This window comes from Sceloporus undulatus, chromosome 2 (genome assembly GCF_019175285.1).
Source record: "Sceloporus undulatus isolate JIND9_A2432 ecotype Alabama chromosome 2, SceUnd_v1.1, whole genome shotgun sequence".
NCBI classification, from domain to species: domain Eukaryota; kingdom Metazoa; phylum Chordata; class Lepidosauria; order Squamata; family Phrynosomatidae; genus Sceloporus; species Sceloporus undulatus.
The window spans coordinates 232126931-232146786 of record NC_056523.1 but is presented as its reverse complement, the minus strand read 5'-3'; the positions used below and the strand labels follow the sequence as shown (position 1 = coordinate 232146786).

The 19856-nt window shown below is 40.6% G+C and overlaps 1 protein-coding gene across 1 annotated transcript in view; it reads left to right on the top strand.

The window, feature by feature from the left end:
* Positions 1-17898, top strand: part of GSK3B (glycogen synthase kinase 3 beta) — a 107274-nt gene extending 89376 nt beyond the window's left edge. The window contains exons 13-15 of the mRNA XM_042447743.1: positions 3957-4143; positions 13482-13580; positions 15666-17898. Coding sequence (XP_042303677.1) covers positions 3957-4143; positions 13482-13580; positions 15666-15730 — 351 coding nt within the window. The 3' untranslated portion in view covers positions 15731-17898. The remainder of the gene's footprint in view (positions 1-3956; positions 4144-13481; positions 13581-15665) is intronic.
* Positions 17899-19856: the final 1958 nt, after the last annotated feature.

Below are 19856 nucleotides of genomic sequence, written 5' to 3'. Positions count from 1 at the left end.
ATAGAAGTGAGACTGCAGTTCCAGAAAGGTCAGGCAGTCTTTACTAATAGAGAAAGGTCACCATATATTAGCACTGGCAAAGATAGCTGCTTACAAAGAGATGGTACCTGCAAAAACCATACTTCAGCTACTGGGTCTGATGCATCAACAACTAGCACAACTGAATGGGACCATTACAAGGATAGTTTCTCACACATTTCAGAGTAAAGAAGGAATCAAAGAGATGAGTGTTGAGAGTGCCACCTTGAATGCTTCACAGTCTCAAATGGACAAAATGCAAAATTTGACAACAGGCACGCCATTCGGTTCTTTACAACCACATCTAACAGTAACCAGAGATGTATCCACAACAGTATGTGGTGGTCATTGCAAAGGTCTCTTAATAAGGATTCTGTGGTCTACCCAAGAGACAAGCCTACTTATTAGTACCTTTGTACTTCTAGCAGTCAAGATGTTTCTATTGTTGCTAAGGAGGAAAGCAATACAAGTGGCAACAAATAGCATAGCTGTTGATATTGGTATATAAACAAAGAGAGACACAGTTTGGAACACTGATGTAGCTAACATTGGCATTGTGGGAATGGCACATGTGCAATCAAATCAGTAGCAATTCACATAGCAGTGTGATGCAGCAGCTAAAAAAGCCAACATGCTTCTGGGCTGCAACAATATAAGTATAGTATCTAGATGAGAAGCAATATTACCTCTCTATTCTGCTTTGGTCAGGCCCCACCTAGAATACTGTGTCCCGTTCTGGGCACCACAACTTAAAAAGGATGTTGAGAAGCTGGAGTGTGTCCAGAGAAGGACAACCAAAATGCTGAAGGATCTGAAAACCATGAAGCTCTCTAAGGAAAGACTTAGGGATCTGGATATGTTTAGCCTAGAGAAGAGAAAGTTAAGAGTTGATATGATAGCCTTGTTTAAGTATTTGAAGGGGTCCCATATTGAGGATGGAGCAAGTTTGTTTTTTGCTGCTACAGAGAATACTGGATTCAGACCACAGGAAATGAGATTCCACACAGGGATCTCATATCACCACCTAAGCTTCTCTTCTCCAGGTTAAACATTAGGAAGAACTTACAGACAGTAACAGCTGTTTGACAGTGGAAGACACTTCCTTGGTGAGTGGTGGAGTCTCCTCCTTTGGAGGATTTTAAAACAGAGGCTGGATGGCCATCTGTTGAGTTGCTTTGACTGTGAGTCCCTGCACGGCAGAAGGAGGTTGGAGTGGGTGGACCTTGTGGTCTCTTCCAACTCTATGATTCTGTTATTCAAATAAGGGATATACTGTATATACAGTAGGTCTTCCATTTCCATGGAATTTGCAGCCATAGATTCAACCATCCACAGCTTGAAGATATGCCCCCCCCCCTAAAAAAAAACAAACCCAAAAAAGCAATCCTTGGTTTTGCCATTTTATATAAGGGACACTGTTTTGCTATGTTACTGTATACAATGGGACCTGAGCATCCATGGATTTTGGTAGGGTGGGGGGTGGAACCAAACTCCAGCAGATATTAAGAACCTATTGTAGAATTACACTTCTTATAATAAATACAAAGAAACTATCCATTAGGAAGTCTTATAATAGAGTGCATTCTGTAAATATGCACTAGAAGAGAACTTCCTTACTCTTGAAAGGAAATCAACACTTATTCTTAGCCACAATACGGCCCACTCCATCCTATAGTCTTTTATTGTAACAAAACCAATGTTTTGAGCCAATGTTAACTGAATTGTTGACCATCTATTTTTGATAGTGGCATTTCTCATAGTGATCACAACCGCAAGAAGAACTAGTGAACTTTGTACATTAAGAGTAGACTCATCTTATGTAAAGGTGGCATGGAGACCAATGGTTTTCAGGACAGATAACAACATTCCTACAAAAAGCGGTCTTAGTTTTTCATAACAATCCAGGGAGAAAAGGCAAAAATGTATTTGTTACTCTGGATCAACGAAAGGAAAGTTTTTACAATCTCAGTCGCTGGCAAGATGGTTGTCTAAGACAATCATCCTGTTATACCAGATGGCAAAAAAGGGAGTAAGAAGAAAGTACAAGATCCATGACTACTTCATCAGCATTCCTGAGAGGCATTCCTTGCCAGACATATGCAGAGCTGTGACATACTATCAGCCAACTACCTTCATAAAGCCTTACCCTTTGAATGTATGGGTGAGAGTTGATGTATCATTTGGGAGAGCAGCCCTCTCTATTTTGGTGTGAGATCATATGCCATCCACTTAAATGGCATGCTTGCCAGTTGTCACCCATAAGTGTGAAGTACAGAGACCATGATGAAGAACAGTTTGCTTACCTGTGATGGGTATTCTTCAAGTGCTCATCTGTGTATACACATTACCCCCCATTACCCCCCCCCCCCCCCAGGCACATGAGACTGTAATATAGCATTATAGTGTCAGACTTGCAGAACAGAAGAAATATTAAGCGGGGGAAGGCAGGATAACTACCAGTAATGCTCAGATTTCAAGAAGAGGTACTGAGCATGCATAGATGATCAATAAGGTAAGAGTAAGGAAAGCAGTGGCTTTGAAAGTGACTTGCTAAAAGTTTTCATGAGCTGGATAGAGCAGCACTGGGCTATTTCCATCTGGAGCAAGAATGTATGTAATTCTTGCTTCCTTACCCAAGAAAGGTGATCAGGACAGTGACTAACTTCCTGTCTGTTTTTAGAGGCCCAATTGATTTCTTTTACATTAACAATAGTATTATATTGCCATTTATCATTTCAGCAACAGTATGGTTTCTTTGACCAGTTTCTGAAACAATGGATCACTGTAGCAAAATGTTGTTTATGATTGTTGTCCTATCCTAGCCTAATTATTGTTTTGATTCTTACTTCAGGACTTTCCCTTATACCTTAAACTAGCTAGTAAATTGTACAAAATGATAAGGATGCACAATAATGCATATGCATCCAACCCCGTTCTACTTATTCAATATGTTTTGGAGCAGTTTTAGCTGAATTTTAATGGCTCTAAAACCTATTCTGGCAGGTTTTGGTTATGGTATATGCTAACCTTTCTCTATCCTGTGCATCAAATTTCCCAACATTCATGTCACTGTAATCTCAGGATTTAAAATTTCCCAGCATTATGTGCAGCATAGCTGAAAGAAGTAGCTTTTTTCATAGCAAGAAACATGCTGATTCATTACCATCCGTCAACTGTATTCATGAATGCCAAAAATGTGAAATATATCCTAATTAATTACTTGCCACTTATTATAGAAAGATCAAGCAAACCTTAATTTTTACTATCAGCCTGTCTATCAGCCAAAATCTGTGGCCAAAATCAGCTTACTGTTTAAGTAGTGATTAGTCACCACTTTAGGGACTAAAGATTGATAAAGTTTTGTTAGCCATCTTGACCTCCTGTGGGAAAAAGTGGGATATAAATTGAACAAATCAATACAAGGCCTAATCCATCCTTACCCAACCTGGTGCACTGTAGGTATTTTAAACTGTGATTCCCACCAGTCCACTCAGCACAAATTAATGGCTGGAAAAGATTGAAGTTGTTGTCTGGTATTTCTGGAGGGAGCCATTTGAAGAAAGCTGTTTTAATCTTACTGTCTTCAGAAAATCCAACTCGTTTGTTTTCTCTCTCCTCCAATCCATGTGCATGGGTGATTGCGTATCTGTTACATTTTAAATGGATTATTCCCTTCTCTTCCTATTTTTTTCTCAGATCTGCCCTGTATATTTTTGCTCATTGCCTTTGTCATTTCACTTTAATACAGTAGAATCAATTGCAAATAACTCAGTTTTAGTAATTTAGGTAAGTTTCAGTACTTTAGAGATCTGATGTTGTTAGTAAAAAACAGTGAGTGTAACTCTTAATCTAGGAGTTTTAACTGCTCAGTCGCCTATCATCTATCATCTACAACAACATAGAAAAGTACTGACATCTTCCCTTATGTTCTGTCATAGGTCTTCCGGCCCCGCACTCCACCAGAAGCAATAGCGCTATGTAGCCGTCTGCTGGAATATACTCCCACTGCGCGTCTGACTCCGCTGGAAGCTTGTGCACACTCTTTCTTTGATGAATTACGGGACCCAAACATCAAACTACCGAGTGGGCGAGAGAAACCTGCACTCTTTAACTTCACCACTCAAGGTAGCTTCACAGTTATTGAGGAAAATTGTGTGCCAGAAGTTTTCTGTGGCGCAAATGTGGCATCATCTCAAACAATGAGGTCATAAAGAATGGGTAAAATTGTTGAACAATTGGATAGGAAAACAGTCTTTTTTCAAAGCATGGACTTTGTCAGAGTGTGTCATGTAGTAGAAAAGGCTTAGAAATATTGTCTGTACAGACTTATTTGTCATAAGTCAAATCATGATAGAGAAGGGACTGTTGAGACATATGCGCATACACACACAACCTGCAGTCTGCTGGTGCCTGTGTCATTACTCATTCCTACAGAGAATTTGTGGATTATGTGGGTCAGAAATGAAATAATATCTTAAAATGATAGCAGACACTTCAGTTTCATGAATCACATTTTACCAAAAATAGCATTTAATAAGCAACATGAATTAATAATGCAACATTCTGGATAGTCTAAATCAGTGATTCCCAAAGTGATACTGCACCCTTAAGGATGGAGGAAAGAACCAAGGGGGTGTTGAGGGAAAAGGGAGTAGAAGGGAGCCTTCAGTCAAAATACTGGCATGTGAGAAAGACAAGTTGACGGCCTTTAGGACCATTGTGAGAATGAGATGCAGGAAACTTTTCTTTTCAGGGTCTTAAAACCACCATACAGCTTTGTGAAACTGTTGCCTGCCTGTGCTAGCTCAGTCATGTGGTGCCATTTTGGGACAGACTGAATGGAGTGAAGAATGTATGTATAAAGCATGTGTTCTTCTCTGTGACACTGGCATTGTAGCTGTTTTCTCAGGATAGAATTTAGTGTTGTTCATTTTAGGTGTGATCCACCACAAGACGTGGCCACAAGACTTGGCTTTGCTATCAATATTAGGTTTACGATTTATTTCATTTTGTTATTTGAGTCAGTTCAAATTCAAATACAGTTGTGGGCCATTTTGTGAATGTCTATGATAATTCAGAGTCTGCATATTAATACAGAATCTGTGTATTTCAGGGGTAATTAATGCTACCTCTTTAGTTTAATATTCCTTTATTGGAAGTATTTTGTGACAGTCCTAAAGTAGTTCATTCCACCAACTTAAACAATAAAAGAAGCGAAACAGAAGTGCTAACGTAATATGTGAGAAAGTCCAGACTGTGGGAATGCCAGGGGGAAAAGATATGTTTGCAATAAGCACATGAAAAGTACCATCATTGAAGAATACCATTCTCCAGAGGGGATATCATTCCATAATGCTGGCTGCCACTGCACCAAAACCCCATCTTCATGCTACAGTTAGATCTGTAGGCTGTAGTGTGGACAGTGCAATCATCTTTGAATATCAAAGTGGAAGATTAGCACAAGGAGAGAGGTTCCTTCATATTAGTTGGCCTTAGGGTTTTATAAGGTTTCTCAGAAACAGGCTGACAATCATTATCATCATTACGTGTGTGGCAAGGCACCCCATTCAGCAACCGAGTAAATGTATTCTTCACGCGAAGCGAGAGCAGCCTTACCTAAAATGCATTATAGTAATTCACTTATAATCATAGAAATCATTTGGGCTTCCAATAGTAGAATTTAAATCAGGAGGACCCCCAGATTTTGCATTCCAAGGGAGTGCAACCCCCCTGGGAATACCCTTAATTCCTGATTGCATTCACCCATCATGTTTTCCTCTTACTTGAATTCAGTTTCAGCATTTAGCCCTTACTCTCAGTTCATCATTGTACAGATCTTGATCAGGTGTGGCATTTTCTGATTGAAACATAATAGAGGAATAGAGATGTCATTACCATTCTGATGGTGTCATGTTCCAAATTCCCTTAAGACCATACCCAGCAGTCTTACATAGTATTTATATGGAGTGAGAGAGACAGTAATTCCTTGAGATATTGCACAGAAATGCTATCAGTGGATTGACATAGAATCTACCCATACTGTTCTCTGTAATGTACAATTTGGATAGGAGCCGAGCCACCACAGCCCATACAGTTACCTAATGTAAAATCAGCGCCATCAATTTCATAAAGTCAGTTGAGGAAGATACCATGTTGACATCATCCAGGATAAGTCTTTGGAGTTCAACAAAGCTGGGCTCCAGGCCACATCAGCCAGAAATGTTCCTAGCAAGAGAGTGAGCAGTACACCAACAATAATCATAGTCTTTCTTTGGCCCAACCAAGGGAACAAGCTTTCAAGGGCTCTGCCAGGGTGGAATAGTTTCCTGGTGAGGAAAATGGTCTTTGTGTGGGTCACAGAAACCCCCACTCACTTTCTGGCCTATATCAGTGCTGTATAAATTATCCAGGTGGGCACAGCTGTATCAGGTCAGTGTGACCCATCTCACTGACTAAAATTCCCTGTTTTATGAACTAGATTAGCTTTTCAACCATTGTTAAATTGTTAAAACTGATGATATCAGTCTTATTACAGGTGCACACCAATTGTACATAGCTGAGCAACCATATACAGAACATTTAGGGAACAGTCCATCTTCTCTTTTTCTCTAATGACAGCATCCCTTCATCATATCATAGCTGCCTCTCCATTATGTTGGCACACATCCCTCTGTGCCTTTCCCCTCTGCTTTTCCCCCAGATGCACTGTACACTCAGTACTCTCATTAGGTCAATTATCTTTAATACAAAGGGGCAAAGCAGACCATTGGCTAGGAGTGGGATCGCAGCGACTGGATGCAGTACAGAACAGGCCACTGTCAAGAAGCACCTTTTCAGCATTCTTTTTTATTTATTTTTATTTTATTTTTTTTTGGCTGGCTGGCTTTAGGCCACCTTAGGCAGCCTTGGAGCAGCTTCTGGTCACTCTGGGGGCATGCATCATCTGCCCGCCTTGTCCCTGAGGTGGCCATCTGTTTTGGGCCACAGTCATGCTAAAATAACTATCTGAATAATGGGAGATTTCACCAGAACCTAGGCATCAAGTATCTTCATTTTGACTATCTTCAAGCATCAGTATAAGCCCCTGTATTCTCAAGTATCATTCACCAACCCATACATTCCTTCTCCAGTTTGAGAAGCTTGTGCATGTCCAATTTCCTGCCCAGATCAACTAGCTTTCCACCAGCCAGCTCACACTAGGGGGATGGTATTCACTGCCTTTTACTGGTCCAGGCTCCCATCTCGTAGCAATGTTTAAAACCTTTTCTTTTTTCCTGTTCCGAATAGAACACTTACCATATTGATAATATTTGATCCCTCAAGGTTGCTATAAATAACAGATGATTAGAATTTCAGAAGGAAGAAATGTAAGGCAGAAAAAGTGAAATGCACAGAAACAGAATGCGGGATCCTTGGCTTGACAACAGTACATCTGAAAGGGATCTAGGCATCCTGGTAGACCAGAAATTGAACATGAGTCAACAGTGTTATGCTGCAGCTTAAAAAGCCAATGTGATTCTAGGCTTCATTTTGTCCTCTGAAGTGTTAGCTACTCCTAAGTTGATGTCATCTGCAAATTTCATAAGCATGCCTTCTGTTCTTTCATTCAAGTCCTTGTTAAAGATATTGAATATTACTTGGCCCAAGACCCCCACTGGTCACTTCTCTCCAGGATCAAGAGCATCATTGCTGAGCACCCTTTGAGTTTGGCCAGTCAACAATTACAAATCCACCTAACAGTTACACTGTCTAGCCCACGTTTTACTAGCTTGTTTGCCAGAATGTCATGGGGACCTTATCCAAGGTCTTACTGAAATCAAGATATGCCACATCCACAGCATGTCAGGTTAACCAGCAGTAATTGTTTGCATCTGCTTTTCCCCCTTTTTGAAGATGGGGACATTAGCTCTTTTTTAGTCTCTTGAGACTGACTATTCCTGTTCTTTGGGGGTTCTCAAAGATTATTGCCAGTGGCTCTGAGATTGATGTGGCAAAGTTGCTGATAATGAAATAGATATAAATTTCCCTTCATTTCTCTTACGCGGGGGATCCGTTCCGGACCCACCCACATAAGAGAAAAAACGCAGATGCTCAAGCCCCATTCAAACAAATAGGGCTCGTGCACGCGGGGCACACGCCACGGGAGCGCGCCCCATTCATGCGAATGGGACACGCCACCCCATGCGCCCCGTGTGGCTTTGAGCATATGCTCAAAGCCGCATATAGCACGCCCGCATATAATGCGGGCACACTGTATATACATTTGCAAAACCAGATGTTGATGCTGCATTTATTTGGGTATAAAACAAAAGCCTTTTAGATTTTTCTGTGCCCTCCCCAAGATACAATGCTGTACAGTGGGTCCTTGGTATCCACTGCGGTTTGGTTCCAGAACACCCAACCCTACCAAATTCTGTGGATACCAAAATCCATAGATGTTCATGTCCCATTATATACAATGGCATACTAAAATGGTGTCCTTTGTATGCAAAATCAAGGTTCCTTTTTGGATTAAAAAAAATCCTTTCAAGCCATGATCTGTGGATACAGAGGGCCAGCTGTATCTGTTAAAGGCCACACGCTTAACAGACATGATGTTTTGGTACTGTGCCCTCAGTATTGCTATACGTGTTGTTAGTTTAACCTCCAGGACTCCCATAGAGCTGAATGGCTACCAGGGATAAAGTGAAGGCTTGTTAGTTCGTTGGAATAGACACACAAAAATCTAGGCAAGTAAAGTTATGCCACTAAAATTTCTATTCCAAGTACCTCCTAAGGGCCAAAACCTATGAAATCCACACCTTAATGTTGTTTTAATTTATACTACTATTGTTACTGCTGCTAGAGAGCCAGTGTGGTGTAGTGGTTTGAGTTTTCAACTGTGACCCAGGAGACCAGTGCTCAAATCCAGGATCAGCTATGTAAACCCACCACTAAACTCACAGCCATGTAAATAAACACTCTCTCAGCCTCAGAGGATAACAATGGCAAAGTCCCTTTGAAGAAACATGCCAAAAAAACCCAATGGTAGGGTTGCCTTGGGGTTGCCATAAATCAGAAATGACTTGAAGGTACACAACAACAACAATTTACTGCTGTTGCTGTTACTGCAACTATTACTATCACTGTGGCAAAGGAGGTGCTAGATTTACTTTTTGACCTAGCACAACAATCCCCAAAAGATACTTACCATATATACTCTACCATAAGTCGACCTCATGTATAAGTTGAGGTCAGGTTTTGGGGCCAAAATTATGGATTTTGCCATGACCCATGGATAGGTTGAGGGTAAAGCTTGGAGGCTCCTTCAGTGTGTGTATGTGTGCATATGGCAAGAGAGACTCTCATTGAGGCATTTTGCTTCATCGGTTCAGCCTTCATTTCAGTCAGACACATGAGCAGGAGAACAACTCTTAAACAGCAATATCAGTCAGTCACCCAGGACTCTTTCTGTTTGGCTCAAGAGAGAGAGGGGGAAATCTGAAAGTGTTGCTGCCACATTACTATAGTGACCCATTAATAAGTTGACCTCGTATTTGGGGGTCAATTTTTGGGCATAAATGTTTAGACTTATAGATGAGTATATATGGTAAAATACAGTTGGCCCTTCTTATACCCCATTTTTTTAATACACAGATTCAAGCATCCACAGTTTGAAAATGTTAAAAAAAAGTGTAAATTTCAAATATCAAATCTTGATTTTCCATTTTTTATAAGGGACACCATTTTGCTGTGTCATTATATTCAATGGGACTTGAGCATACACAGATTTTGTTATCCACAGGGGATCTTGGAATCAAAACCCAGTGTATAACAAGGGTCCACTGTAATTGCATTGGCTGATGAAGTTCAATTCCCAGAAAAATCTTTGAGGGACAAAAATAAGAAGACCTCATGGTACACTACTGGTGGTTACTCATCAAATTGTAAACTCATAAAAAGTAGGGGATATGTAGTACTTGTATTAAACAGACTCCACAACCTTTACCATGAGGATAAGTATGCACATAGGCTCTACAGGTGTAGGTTACTGAGACGAGTGACCAGCACATTGCTGCTGGGAGGGCAGAGGGACATTTGGAGTGATCGGGTCTTCATTGGCCCTTCATAGCTCTGGCCCTTTTTTTTCTACTGTTATTTTAATAGTGAATTCAAACAGCCTCCTCAGTCATGATTATGCTTGTATTTTTTTTTCTTACTTTATAAGTATCATAGTAGCCCCTGTATCCACGGGGGATATATTTCTGGACTTTATGCAGATACACAAAACTGGATAGCAGCAAACCTCAAGTTGGGTGAGACAGCGAAGGAGGGAGGCAGCACTACTGCCAGGCCTCCCTCCTGAGCTCCTTACACTCCTCTCTCCGTCATTGCTAGTCACAGGACAATGAGGGTCTGCTCTCTTGCTGCTTCTGCCACTTACAACTTTACACAGCAATAGCAAGTATATTTCTGTATTGCTTATCAGTGAACTAACACTCTCGAAGCTGTTTACAATGTGAAAGCCAAGTGCTTCCAACAAGCTGGGTACTCATTTTACCAAGCTATAAATGAATGGAAGGCTGAATGGACCTTGTAGCCCTGCCTGGGATCGAACTCATAACCTTGTGGCTGTAGTACTGGCATTTAATCACTGTGCCACCAGGGCAGATGCCAGCAGCATCTGCCTCTACCGGGTCCAGCTCACTGTTGCCTCCAGTTCATGCTTCTCGGCTGGGGGAGGGGAGCTGGCCATAGAAAGCCATGTGCTTCTCTTACTGGCGGGTGCTGCAGTCTCACATAGGAGAACAGAAGGAAGGAAGGATGGCTGGCTACTCAGTCACAATTAGCAATGATGCAGAGAAGGCCATTGCTCCCTTTGCATCCAGTCACTCTGGGAGCATCAGCTGGCCTTCCTTGTGTCACAAAGAGAGGTGCATGGCTATGTGCAGCCAGTACCCCACACCTCTCTTGGTGGAGGAAAGACTGTTTGTTTCCTTCCTTGTTTGAGGACCACTTACCAGAGACAGCAGGCTGCTGCACAAAGTGAGATGGTAGCAGTTGGGCAGCTCCCCATTGTCCTCATCCCATGACAAGTGAGTATGAAGAGGGACATGTGGGGATAAAGGAGGAGGAGCTGGGCAGTGGTACTGCTTCCCTGCCTGGCAGCCTGGCATTAGGAAAAGAAGAGGAAGAACTTTGGCTTGTGGCAGCAGCAGCCATGGATCACGAGTAAGTGAAAACATGGATACCTGTCATGAGAGGTTGTACTCAGCCATGTTGGCCAATAGTCTGGGATTCTGGGAGCTGAAGTCCAAAATCCCTTAAAGAGCACAGTTTGTAGAATACTGGTATAGAGTGAAGTCATGAACCATAATAATAAGCAGTATTTTCTAACCATTTTTGTAATAAGAGAGTTCCTGTTCTCCTGCTATTTTAAGTTGCTATAAAAAAAATCAAAGCCATTTATATTGCTATGAAGATGCTAAGTAATCAGTTTTAAATTGTTTCTGCTAGAATTTTTTTTGTTTGCATAAAAGTTCTAATTTCTATATTTTATGCAATTACATAACTAAAAACTGAGCTACCCATAATCCCCCAGCAAGATGTTTCTTAACAAGCAGTGTTAAGATAGAAATTGTTAACATAGTAAATGGGCTTACTGTAGGTTTTCTCAGGTTAATATTACCAGGCTAAGGATGCAAACATAAAATGTTATAAAGACCTTAAAATGTTCTTTTGAAGCTCACATGCCCAGGGCCAGTCTGCACCAGTTGACTTTTACTGTTGCTGAGAACAACACAAATATTGTTTCAGCTGCTTTATTTTAGCTGGTGGCAAAGTAAGATTATCTTCTGTAATGCTTCACAGTCCTATGGACATGTCTTTTAGTATTTTCTCCATTTTTTCTCAAAATGTTTGGTGTAAATTGTGCATTTTTTATTATGTCACAATTCCATCAGCCAGAAACTCAGTGTACATTTGAGATAAGTTGGTATATAAGTTCACCAGGCAGGCCCAGCTCCATCAGGACTTGCCTGGAAGAAGGAAGAGCCCTCCCTCCAATCCATCTGCCTTGGTCCAGGCCTCAGAGAGAGAGAAGAACCACTGGACCTCATCCCTTTTCCCTCCACAATTCCCTTCTCCTTTTGTTTCGTGTCTTTTAGATTGTAAGTCTGAGGGCAGGGAACTGTCTGATTAAAAATAATAATTGTAAGCCACCCTGATAGCCATTAGGGCTGAAGGGCAGGGTATAAATACCTAAATAAATAAATAAATAATAAATATATAGGCACACTTTAAAATGTATTTGAAAATTGATAACAAGGGGTAATCTGAAATTAAAAGAAAAGTGATCTGAGCCCTATTTTTTTGTTATAGCACAGAAAAATACCTTTTCAGTTAAAAATGGTAAAGCCTGAGAGCAGGGAACTCTTGTTGTTGTTGGGGTTTTTTGTGTGTTTTTTGGGCGATGAGGCTGTGTTCTGTGGTTGAATGGCAGGGTGTCCATTTAATTAATGATCCACAGACTGGATGGTTTTCATTTCCATCCACAATGGGTGGTTGTCATTTGCATGGGCTGGGTCTTGATTTTGGTGTTTTTCAGGACTAGTAGCCAAACTTTGTTTAATTTAAGGGTTTCTTCTTTCCTGTTGAAATTGTTTATAGATTTCAGTGGCTTCCCTGTGCATTCTGACCTTACAGTTGTTGGCATGGTCCAGAATTTCAGTGTTTTCAAACAGCATTTTATGCCCAGGATGGTTTATAACATGTTCTGCTACTGCTGATTTTTCTGGCTGGCACAGTCTGCAGTGTCTCTCGTGTTGCTTGATTCACGTTTGGATGCTGTGTTTGGTGGTGCCTATGTAGACTTGTCCACAGCTGCACAGTATGCAGTAGACTCCTGCGATCATGAGAGGGGGGTTTCCCAGCAGACAATGGATCATTAATTGAATAGACACCCTGAGGCCTTGCCATTCAACCACAGAAGAATACATAGATCAACATGTAAAGCGCTTCCTCTCAATCAACAGTATATATACTGTACTCCACTCTCTTCCATACCAGTATTCTCCAGAGATGCCAACCGCAGCTCCTGGTGAAACGTCAGAAATAAACTCTTTGAGAACACAGCCTCTTAGCCCAAAAACCTCACAAATGAACTATCTTTTGTTGTTCTTTTACTTATGAAGTCTCATATACAGTGGTGGCACCGTATAATGATAATAAAAAAGAAAAGTGCAAAGGAATATATTCACAGGATAGACTTGGACAAGCCCAAAGTTGTTTCCGACTGTGATGATAGTTCTTTTTCTCTGAATCACACTTTTCCAGTTAGACTTTGAACTACTAGTGCATAAGAAAGTACTGATGGTGACCTTTGCAGAGGCCTTCCTTTCATTCATGGCTGCACTTAAGAAACCTGCTGGCAGAGTCTCCTCCCTATGTGCTGGTTATAATAACTGTCTCCAACTTCCTCCTAGAACTGTCAAGTAATCCATCTCTGGCTTCGACCCTCATACCTGCTCATGCTCGAAATCAAGCAGCTGCTTCAACCCCTACAAATGCTCCAGTAGCCTCAGGTGAGACTACATTTGTGACTAACATATTTTTCTTGAGACAAATACAGGCATTTCACTGACCACCTTAGAGTGACTGCAGACTCTTCAGTCTTACTCATTAATTTGTTTTTTTTATCGTAGTTAATTCTCAAAAGTAGTGGAACATTAAAGATAGGTTGGAATCATATTTCTCATGTTACAGATTTCAGTTACATTCATCCCTCCACATTTGCAGCTTTGCCTTTTGCCGATTTGGTTATTCGTAGATATTACTACTATGTTCTCTTTAGAGTACAAATCTGTGGTCATCTTTAACCAGAAATCGCACTGAAGGACTTAGAGATCCCTAGCAAGAACACTCCACTAGGCCCTTGTAGCTCCTCCAGCGCAATACTATGTCTGGTAGATGTTGACCACAGAGTTGCACTGGAAGACCCCCAAGTAAAAACATGTTTGTTGTTGTTGTTGTTTGCAGTTTTTCCACATTCAAGGGGGTCCTGTGCTGTTATCCACAGTGAATGTGGAGGGACAAGTGTAGTTGCATACAGATACATTATGAATTAAAATATTTCCATCCCTGTTGCCTAAATGCCAGGTTGTGGGTCTTACATTTATTGCACAGATAATCACAGCTGTTTTTCATCGTCTCTGTGATTCATGTGTATGTGTTTGCTCTGCACCTGTGTAGAGCAAATCAGAAACTTCTAGATTGAGCTGTGCATTTTGAGACAAGCTTTGACATCCTGATTGCATCAGCTTCTTGGCCTTGAGATCCACAAACCATCCAGGTATCCAACAGTGCCATGTGTATGGTGAAAGAGGAAACATAATTAATAGAAATACTGCAAAATTCCTGATGTCTGTTTATAGAGTCTTCTTCAAGGAAATACAAATAAAATAGCATTCAGACATACACAACTGTATGGGGTAAAGGTTGGGGACCTGAAGATATGGTAAAGAAGGAAAAGGAAATTACAGAAAGCCATGGGATGAGAGGAGAAAGCCTTTTATGGATAGGTAACTGTTTAAAGAAAAAGTAGCACAGAATTGGAATTAATATAGTACAGATCTGTATTTAGTGCTTTATTATTTGTTTGTAAATGATGTGTAGGTGGAGATGCGCAGTGAACTCATGCTTATACAGGAACGGTACTTGTCCAATTTCTGATATGCAGTCTCCCCCTTGGTTATGTGTTCTCTATTTGTGAAATTTAAATACTCTCAGCTCTCAACCTCCAGTTTATTAGAAAAAAGGCAAGTTTCTTAATGTCTCCTCGTCAATAATGGTAATAATGGTCACAATGGGTTTTTTTAAAGTTGTGTTTCTGAGACCTAAATCTTAAATAACGTAAAATGCAAAGTTGATTTAATTTAGTTACTCCAGATACGGCCAAACATCATTGCTTGTAATAGCTACCTCCTTCCACTTTTCCATTCTGCCTGGAATCCCCTATTACATCAGGAGACATAGGCCCAGTACATACCGGCCCTGAAGGACACCCTTGTCATGTGTGAGGGGCACCCCACCCATACGCTCCTCACACGTGACGAGGGCGTCCTCACTGTGCAGTGTTGAATAGACAGCGTGCACAGCAATGACGTCACTGCTGTGCGGCATCTAAATGGAGCCGCACAGCAGTGACATGCTCGTACCACTGCAAACTATTTGCGGCAGTACAAAAAGGTGACGCTTTTTAGCAGTCCTTTTTTCGTGTGGTAGCGCCGTGCAAAATGCAGCCGCCTCTTCCTGGCACTCTGTACTGCGCCATAGATTGCTAGCTGTACTCATACGCATTGGGGAAAAGATGGTTCCTGGTGTTTTCACTAGACTGCTATCTGGTAAAGACAGAGAGCATGATGTATAAAACCTGTGCTTGCCATCCAGAGCATGTGTGCAGCAGGTCCAGGCCTGTTTGAAAAGCATAATGTAAAGTACATATTGTGATTCCAAGAGCCCTCTTCCTCAGAGGTACACAATTTTTTAATTGACTTTTTACCAGACTCTGTTAGCTTTGTCAAAGAGGCAGACCAGGCACCTGTCCACAAAACTGCAAGTTGTCAGTCTGTTAACCCCTGTGTCTTTGTTTTTGCTTGTGATGTTTGCAGATGCTAATGCAGATCGAGTTCAGACCAATAATGTAGCCTCAGCGTCAGCCTCCAACTCCACCTGAACTGGTCACAAGCAGCAGCCTGTACAGAAACAATCGCCAGTAATTTTGAGTCTCGCTCAGCAACACTGGTCACATTTGGAAAGAAAATGTAAAAAGAGGGGGGGAAACTGTTCATTATAGTGTTCAATTTTTTTTATTATTGTTGTTCTTATTTAACCTTGTAAAATATAAATACAAACCAGTTTCATTGTTTGCTCACTCTGCGGGCTCTTTGGGCAGGGGACTAGGTGGGGGTGGGAAGAGGGGAAGTGGAGCAATAGAACACACTCATGTCTCTTCCCATGACAATCTTCAAATTTAAAAAAAAACTGCTGTTAGATACTTCAGAATCAGGTATCTTGTCTCATGCCCTTGCAAAACAAAAAGAAGGGAAACCCTAATTCTGCTGAAGCTCCTTTTTAAGCCTTGTATTTTTAAGTGAAGTTTCAACTTTTGGTGTAGTACATAACTTGAATTTGGTCAGGAGCTTAGCAGGAGTTGCTTGCCTTGAAATCATATGCTTGGAGATCTTTCATGTCTTTTGTGTTTTTTAGGCGAGGAGGAAGAACATGGTGAGGTGCTAAAATATGCTGTATTGCCAAAAGGGGATCTGGGAGAGTGGGGGAGTTAATGCGTGAGTAAATCCTGGAAGAATAAGGGGAAGATGTTGATCTTGAGTTCCTTTCTAACATTGGAAAATTCTGTAAATATGTATGTTTCATATATACACACAGACGGTTGGCTTGAATGAAAGATCCTCATTTACCTACCCTAAATTTGTTGGAGCTGAAGATTGAAAGATCTGTAAAGCATAAAAAAAGACCATGGCCAGTCTTCAGCAAGTAGGAGGAGGTACACAGACCCACGGGTGCAGAATGTGGATTGAACGCAGGACAAAGACGCTTCTGCACCTTCCCCTCCTGCTGATACTCTGAACTGGCTTCTTGCTTGAATACGGGAGAAAAGAAAGCCTAGGGTTATAATGTGAATGGACATAATATTTTCATGGGAATTAGAGAGATCAAATTGGTGTATTGTTTTAGTGGTCATTTTGAATCCAGAGCTAGAATTTTCGAACTTCACCATTTTTCAGCCTCTTCCTTTTTAATCTTTATTTATTGATTTTCAGCAGTTGCTGTTGTCACAATGGTAGAATCTTTAAGAAGTAAACTAATCAGTTTACTTGCTCCTGCTGGCATATAAAAAGCTAAGTGTGTGTGTATATATGCACATATACATATACATATATATATATAAATATAAAATATAAATATATACATAGATACAGTGCTGCTTTTTACTTTTTATTTTTTACTCTAACTGGTCTGACTAAAGCAGAAATGCCTGTTTCTAGTGCTTTTGTGTTCTGGGTTATTTTATAGTGGTAAAAAGTCTCTTGTTTATGAAGTGAAAGCAATACTCCATGGAAGGTCCCAGTGAGGCGGTAAGAAGGAATGCCATTGCCACTGCATCAAACAGGTTCTCGTGACTGGCTTCCTCTTATATTTGAGAGATGTGCCTATCTAGCCTTATATTCATATATATATATATAGTCATCTTGGTGCTCATGGAAGTTTATCTCATTGGCCAATGATCTTTCGAAATGCGATTTGATCCAAGAAGAGCTGGCAGTGTGTCAGTAGGGCCCCTTGTGGAGACAACTGGACTTGGGACTTCATCCTAATTCTTTTTTCCTTTCCTAGATTGTGTAGACTTGGGGGAGGCAAGCAAGCCCTGTTTAAGTCTTGTCTATTGAAGTTGTTGGGCCGGGAGGTTGTTGTCGCCTGCCTAATGTGCCAGATGAGTACAAGCAGAGTTCACACAAAGTGTTTCTGAAACAGTTTCAAGGGTGGAAAACCACCTTTGGTCCAATATTCCTGTTTACTGTAAAAGACTCCCCTGGCGAATCTGACTGCATGAAATGAGCCCGTAAGTGTCCTCCATGTTCAGGATGTGGCCTTCTTGTCCGGAGCTCAGGGGACACTTGGACAGGCGAGTGGAAGGCATATAGCGGAAAGTCAGTTTTGCAGTCGTTATAGCGGGACGGTCTGAACTCAGAAAAGAGAAGGCGTCGTAGGATTTGCATAACTTTTTGTTAGCTTAGAGCTAGCACAGGAGAAGAATTAAAAGCTTTAATTCTTTTTTAAAAAAATATTTGTGTGTGTGTGTGTGTGCGTGCGTGTGTGTGTGTAAAAAACTGGGATCCTGTTGGTTTTATTTTCTCAAGGATCATGGCGGACTGCAAACAAAATTTTATACAAATCTTGATCCAGGTGTTTCAGTACCATTTTTTTTTTTTGTAAATAAACTGACAAAAGCTCCTCACCAAATTCAAGTTTGTACATTCGTTCTTAAAGATTTTGAGTTTTATTGCTTTGTATGTAAATATGTGGACACAGGAACTGCTATTAATGAGCAAAAAGTTACCATTCAGGGCAGTTAATTTTGTTTTAATAATCAAACAAAATGTAGACGAGCTTTTTAAAGCCATATAGTTCTAACTCTGTACAGTAGATAACCGGCCTGTATTATTGTAACAATAACTCTAGCGATGTATAGTATATCTATATAGTTTGGAGTGCCTTTGCTTCCATGATTTTTTTTTTTAATTTTGTTTTTTTTTTGTTCTTCCTTTTTGTAACAAATATCTCACACGTGGAATATCTTTGCTTCCCTTCTTTCAGCGATTTCATGGTCAGTAGCAAAATAAACAAAATTAAATGCACCCATAACTATTTTTATTTCATACCATGACTTTGTTGTGCGCGTCCCTCCGTTCCCACAAAAGCAGAGACCGGTTTCATTTTGTATTTGCCATCTCGCCATCTAAGTGGCAGGTTTACATTTTGCTCGTCTTTTCCTAGTGCTTTTGTCCAGAGTTCTTGTAAACAACTTCTCGAAGCTTTGGTTTAGTCTCTTTGTTCCTGCAAAAAGCAGAATTGGGCTTTGTAAAGAAGAAACTGTAACGGAAGGGGGCAGGAAGGAATTGGGATCAATCAGCCAGTCTCTCTCTCTCTCTCTCTCTCACACACACACACAAAAACACACACACAGTTTCTGTATTTTAAGACTATAGATACCTTGCAAAAGCTTTTTGGCTCGAGATTAATTTGTGGTATCAAGAGTCTGCAGTTGTAGATTATCACTTGCCCTCCTTCTCCCATCCTACCCCAAGTTTTTGTTTTTTGACGAAAGACATTTTGAATTTGACCTTAATTTTCTTGTGCTCAGTGCAAAAACCTGGCTTTTAAAATGTTGCGCCTTGTGTTTGACCTTGTCGGTATTCCATGTGAGCTTTCTTCAATGGCAAAAACGTTGAACTTTTTATCAAACCAAAGGTTGCTGTTTTCTTCTGTTTTAATCCTTTTTGTAACCATCTTGTGTTCATTCCAGTAAGGCAGAGGCTGCACTTTTTCTGGTGACACAAAGGTCAGTGGTAGCATTTTGTCTCTTGACAGTCCAGTCAGAATTTTTATTTTGGGGGTTTGTTTTTAAATGAAGTACCGTACGGTCTCTTGATCTTTTGCAATCGCAACTGTGCATGTCCCTGATACGGCAGTGATATATGACCTGGGCCCTTGACTGAAAGTTAAGTCAAGACACTAGTTACCTTAATTTCAAAGTACCTTCATATATTTTTTTTAATTTTTAAAAAAGCAAAACAAAATGGTTTTTACATCATAGTTTGTTCTAACATTGTCTAGCCGATACTTGAACATATACTGCATTTTAGTAATAGGCCAAGTAATGATGGATGTTTGTAATTAGTGACGATTCGAAATGTTCCCCGATTAGTAATGCTTCTGAAGAAATATTCCCACCGAGCTTTTATCCATTAGAAATCTCAGCCACTTGGGTCAAAGCCAGTGATGAAAAGCACAGTTCAGATTCTCACCCAGGACCTCTGTGTTCCAGGTGTTTGCGCATCACAGCACCTTTTGAAACCCCACTGTTTGTACGGGGGCTAATTTCTTACTTCATTTTGCCGCAAGGCAATAAAAGCAAAATGAAGGAGGATATTAAAATTAGTACCTAAAGAGTTAGTTTCAGATACGCATCTTCCTTCATTGTGTTGTCCTTCGTTTTTTTTGGGGGGGAAACAGTTTATATATATAAATAGCAATTTATATATATAAATAATGCGCTT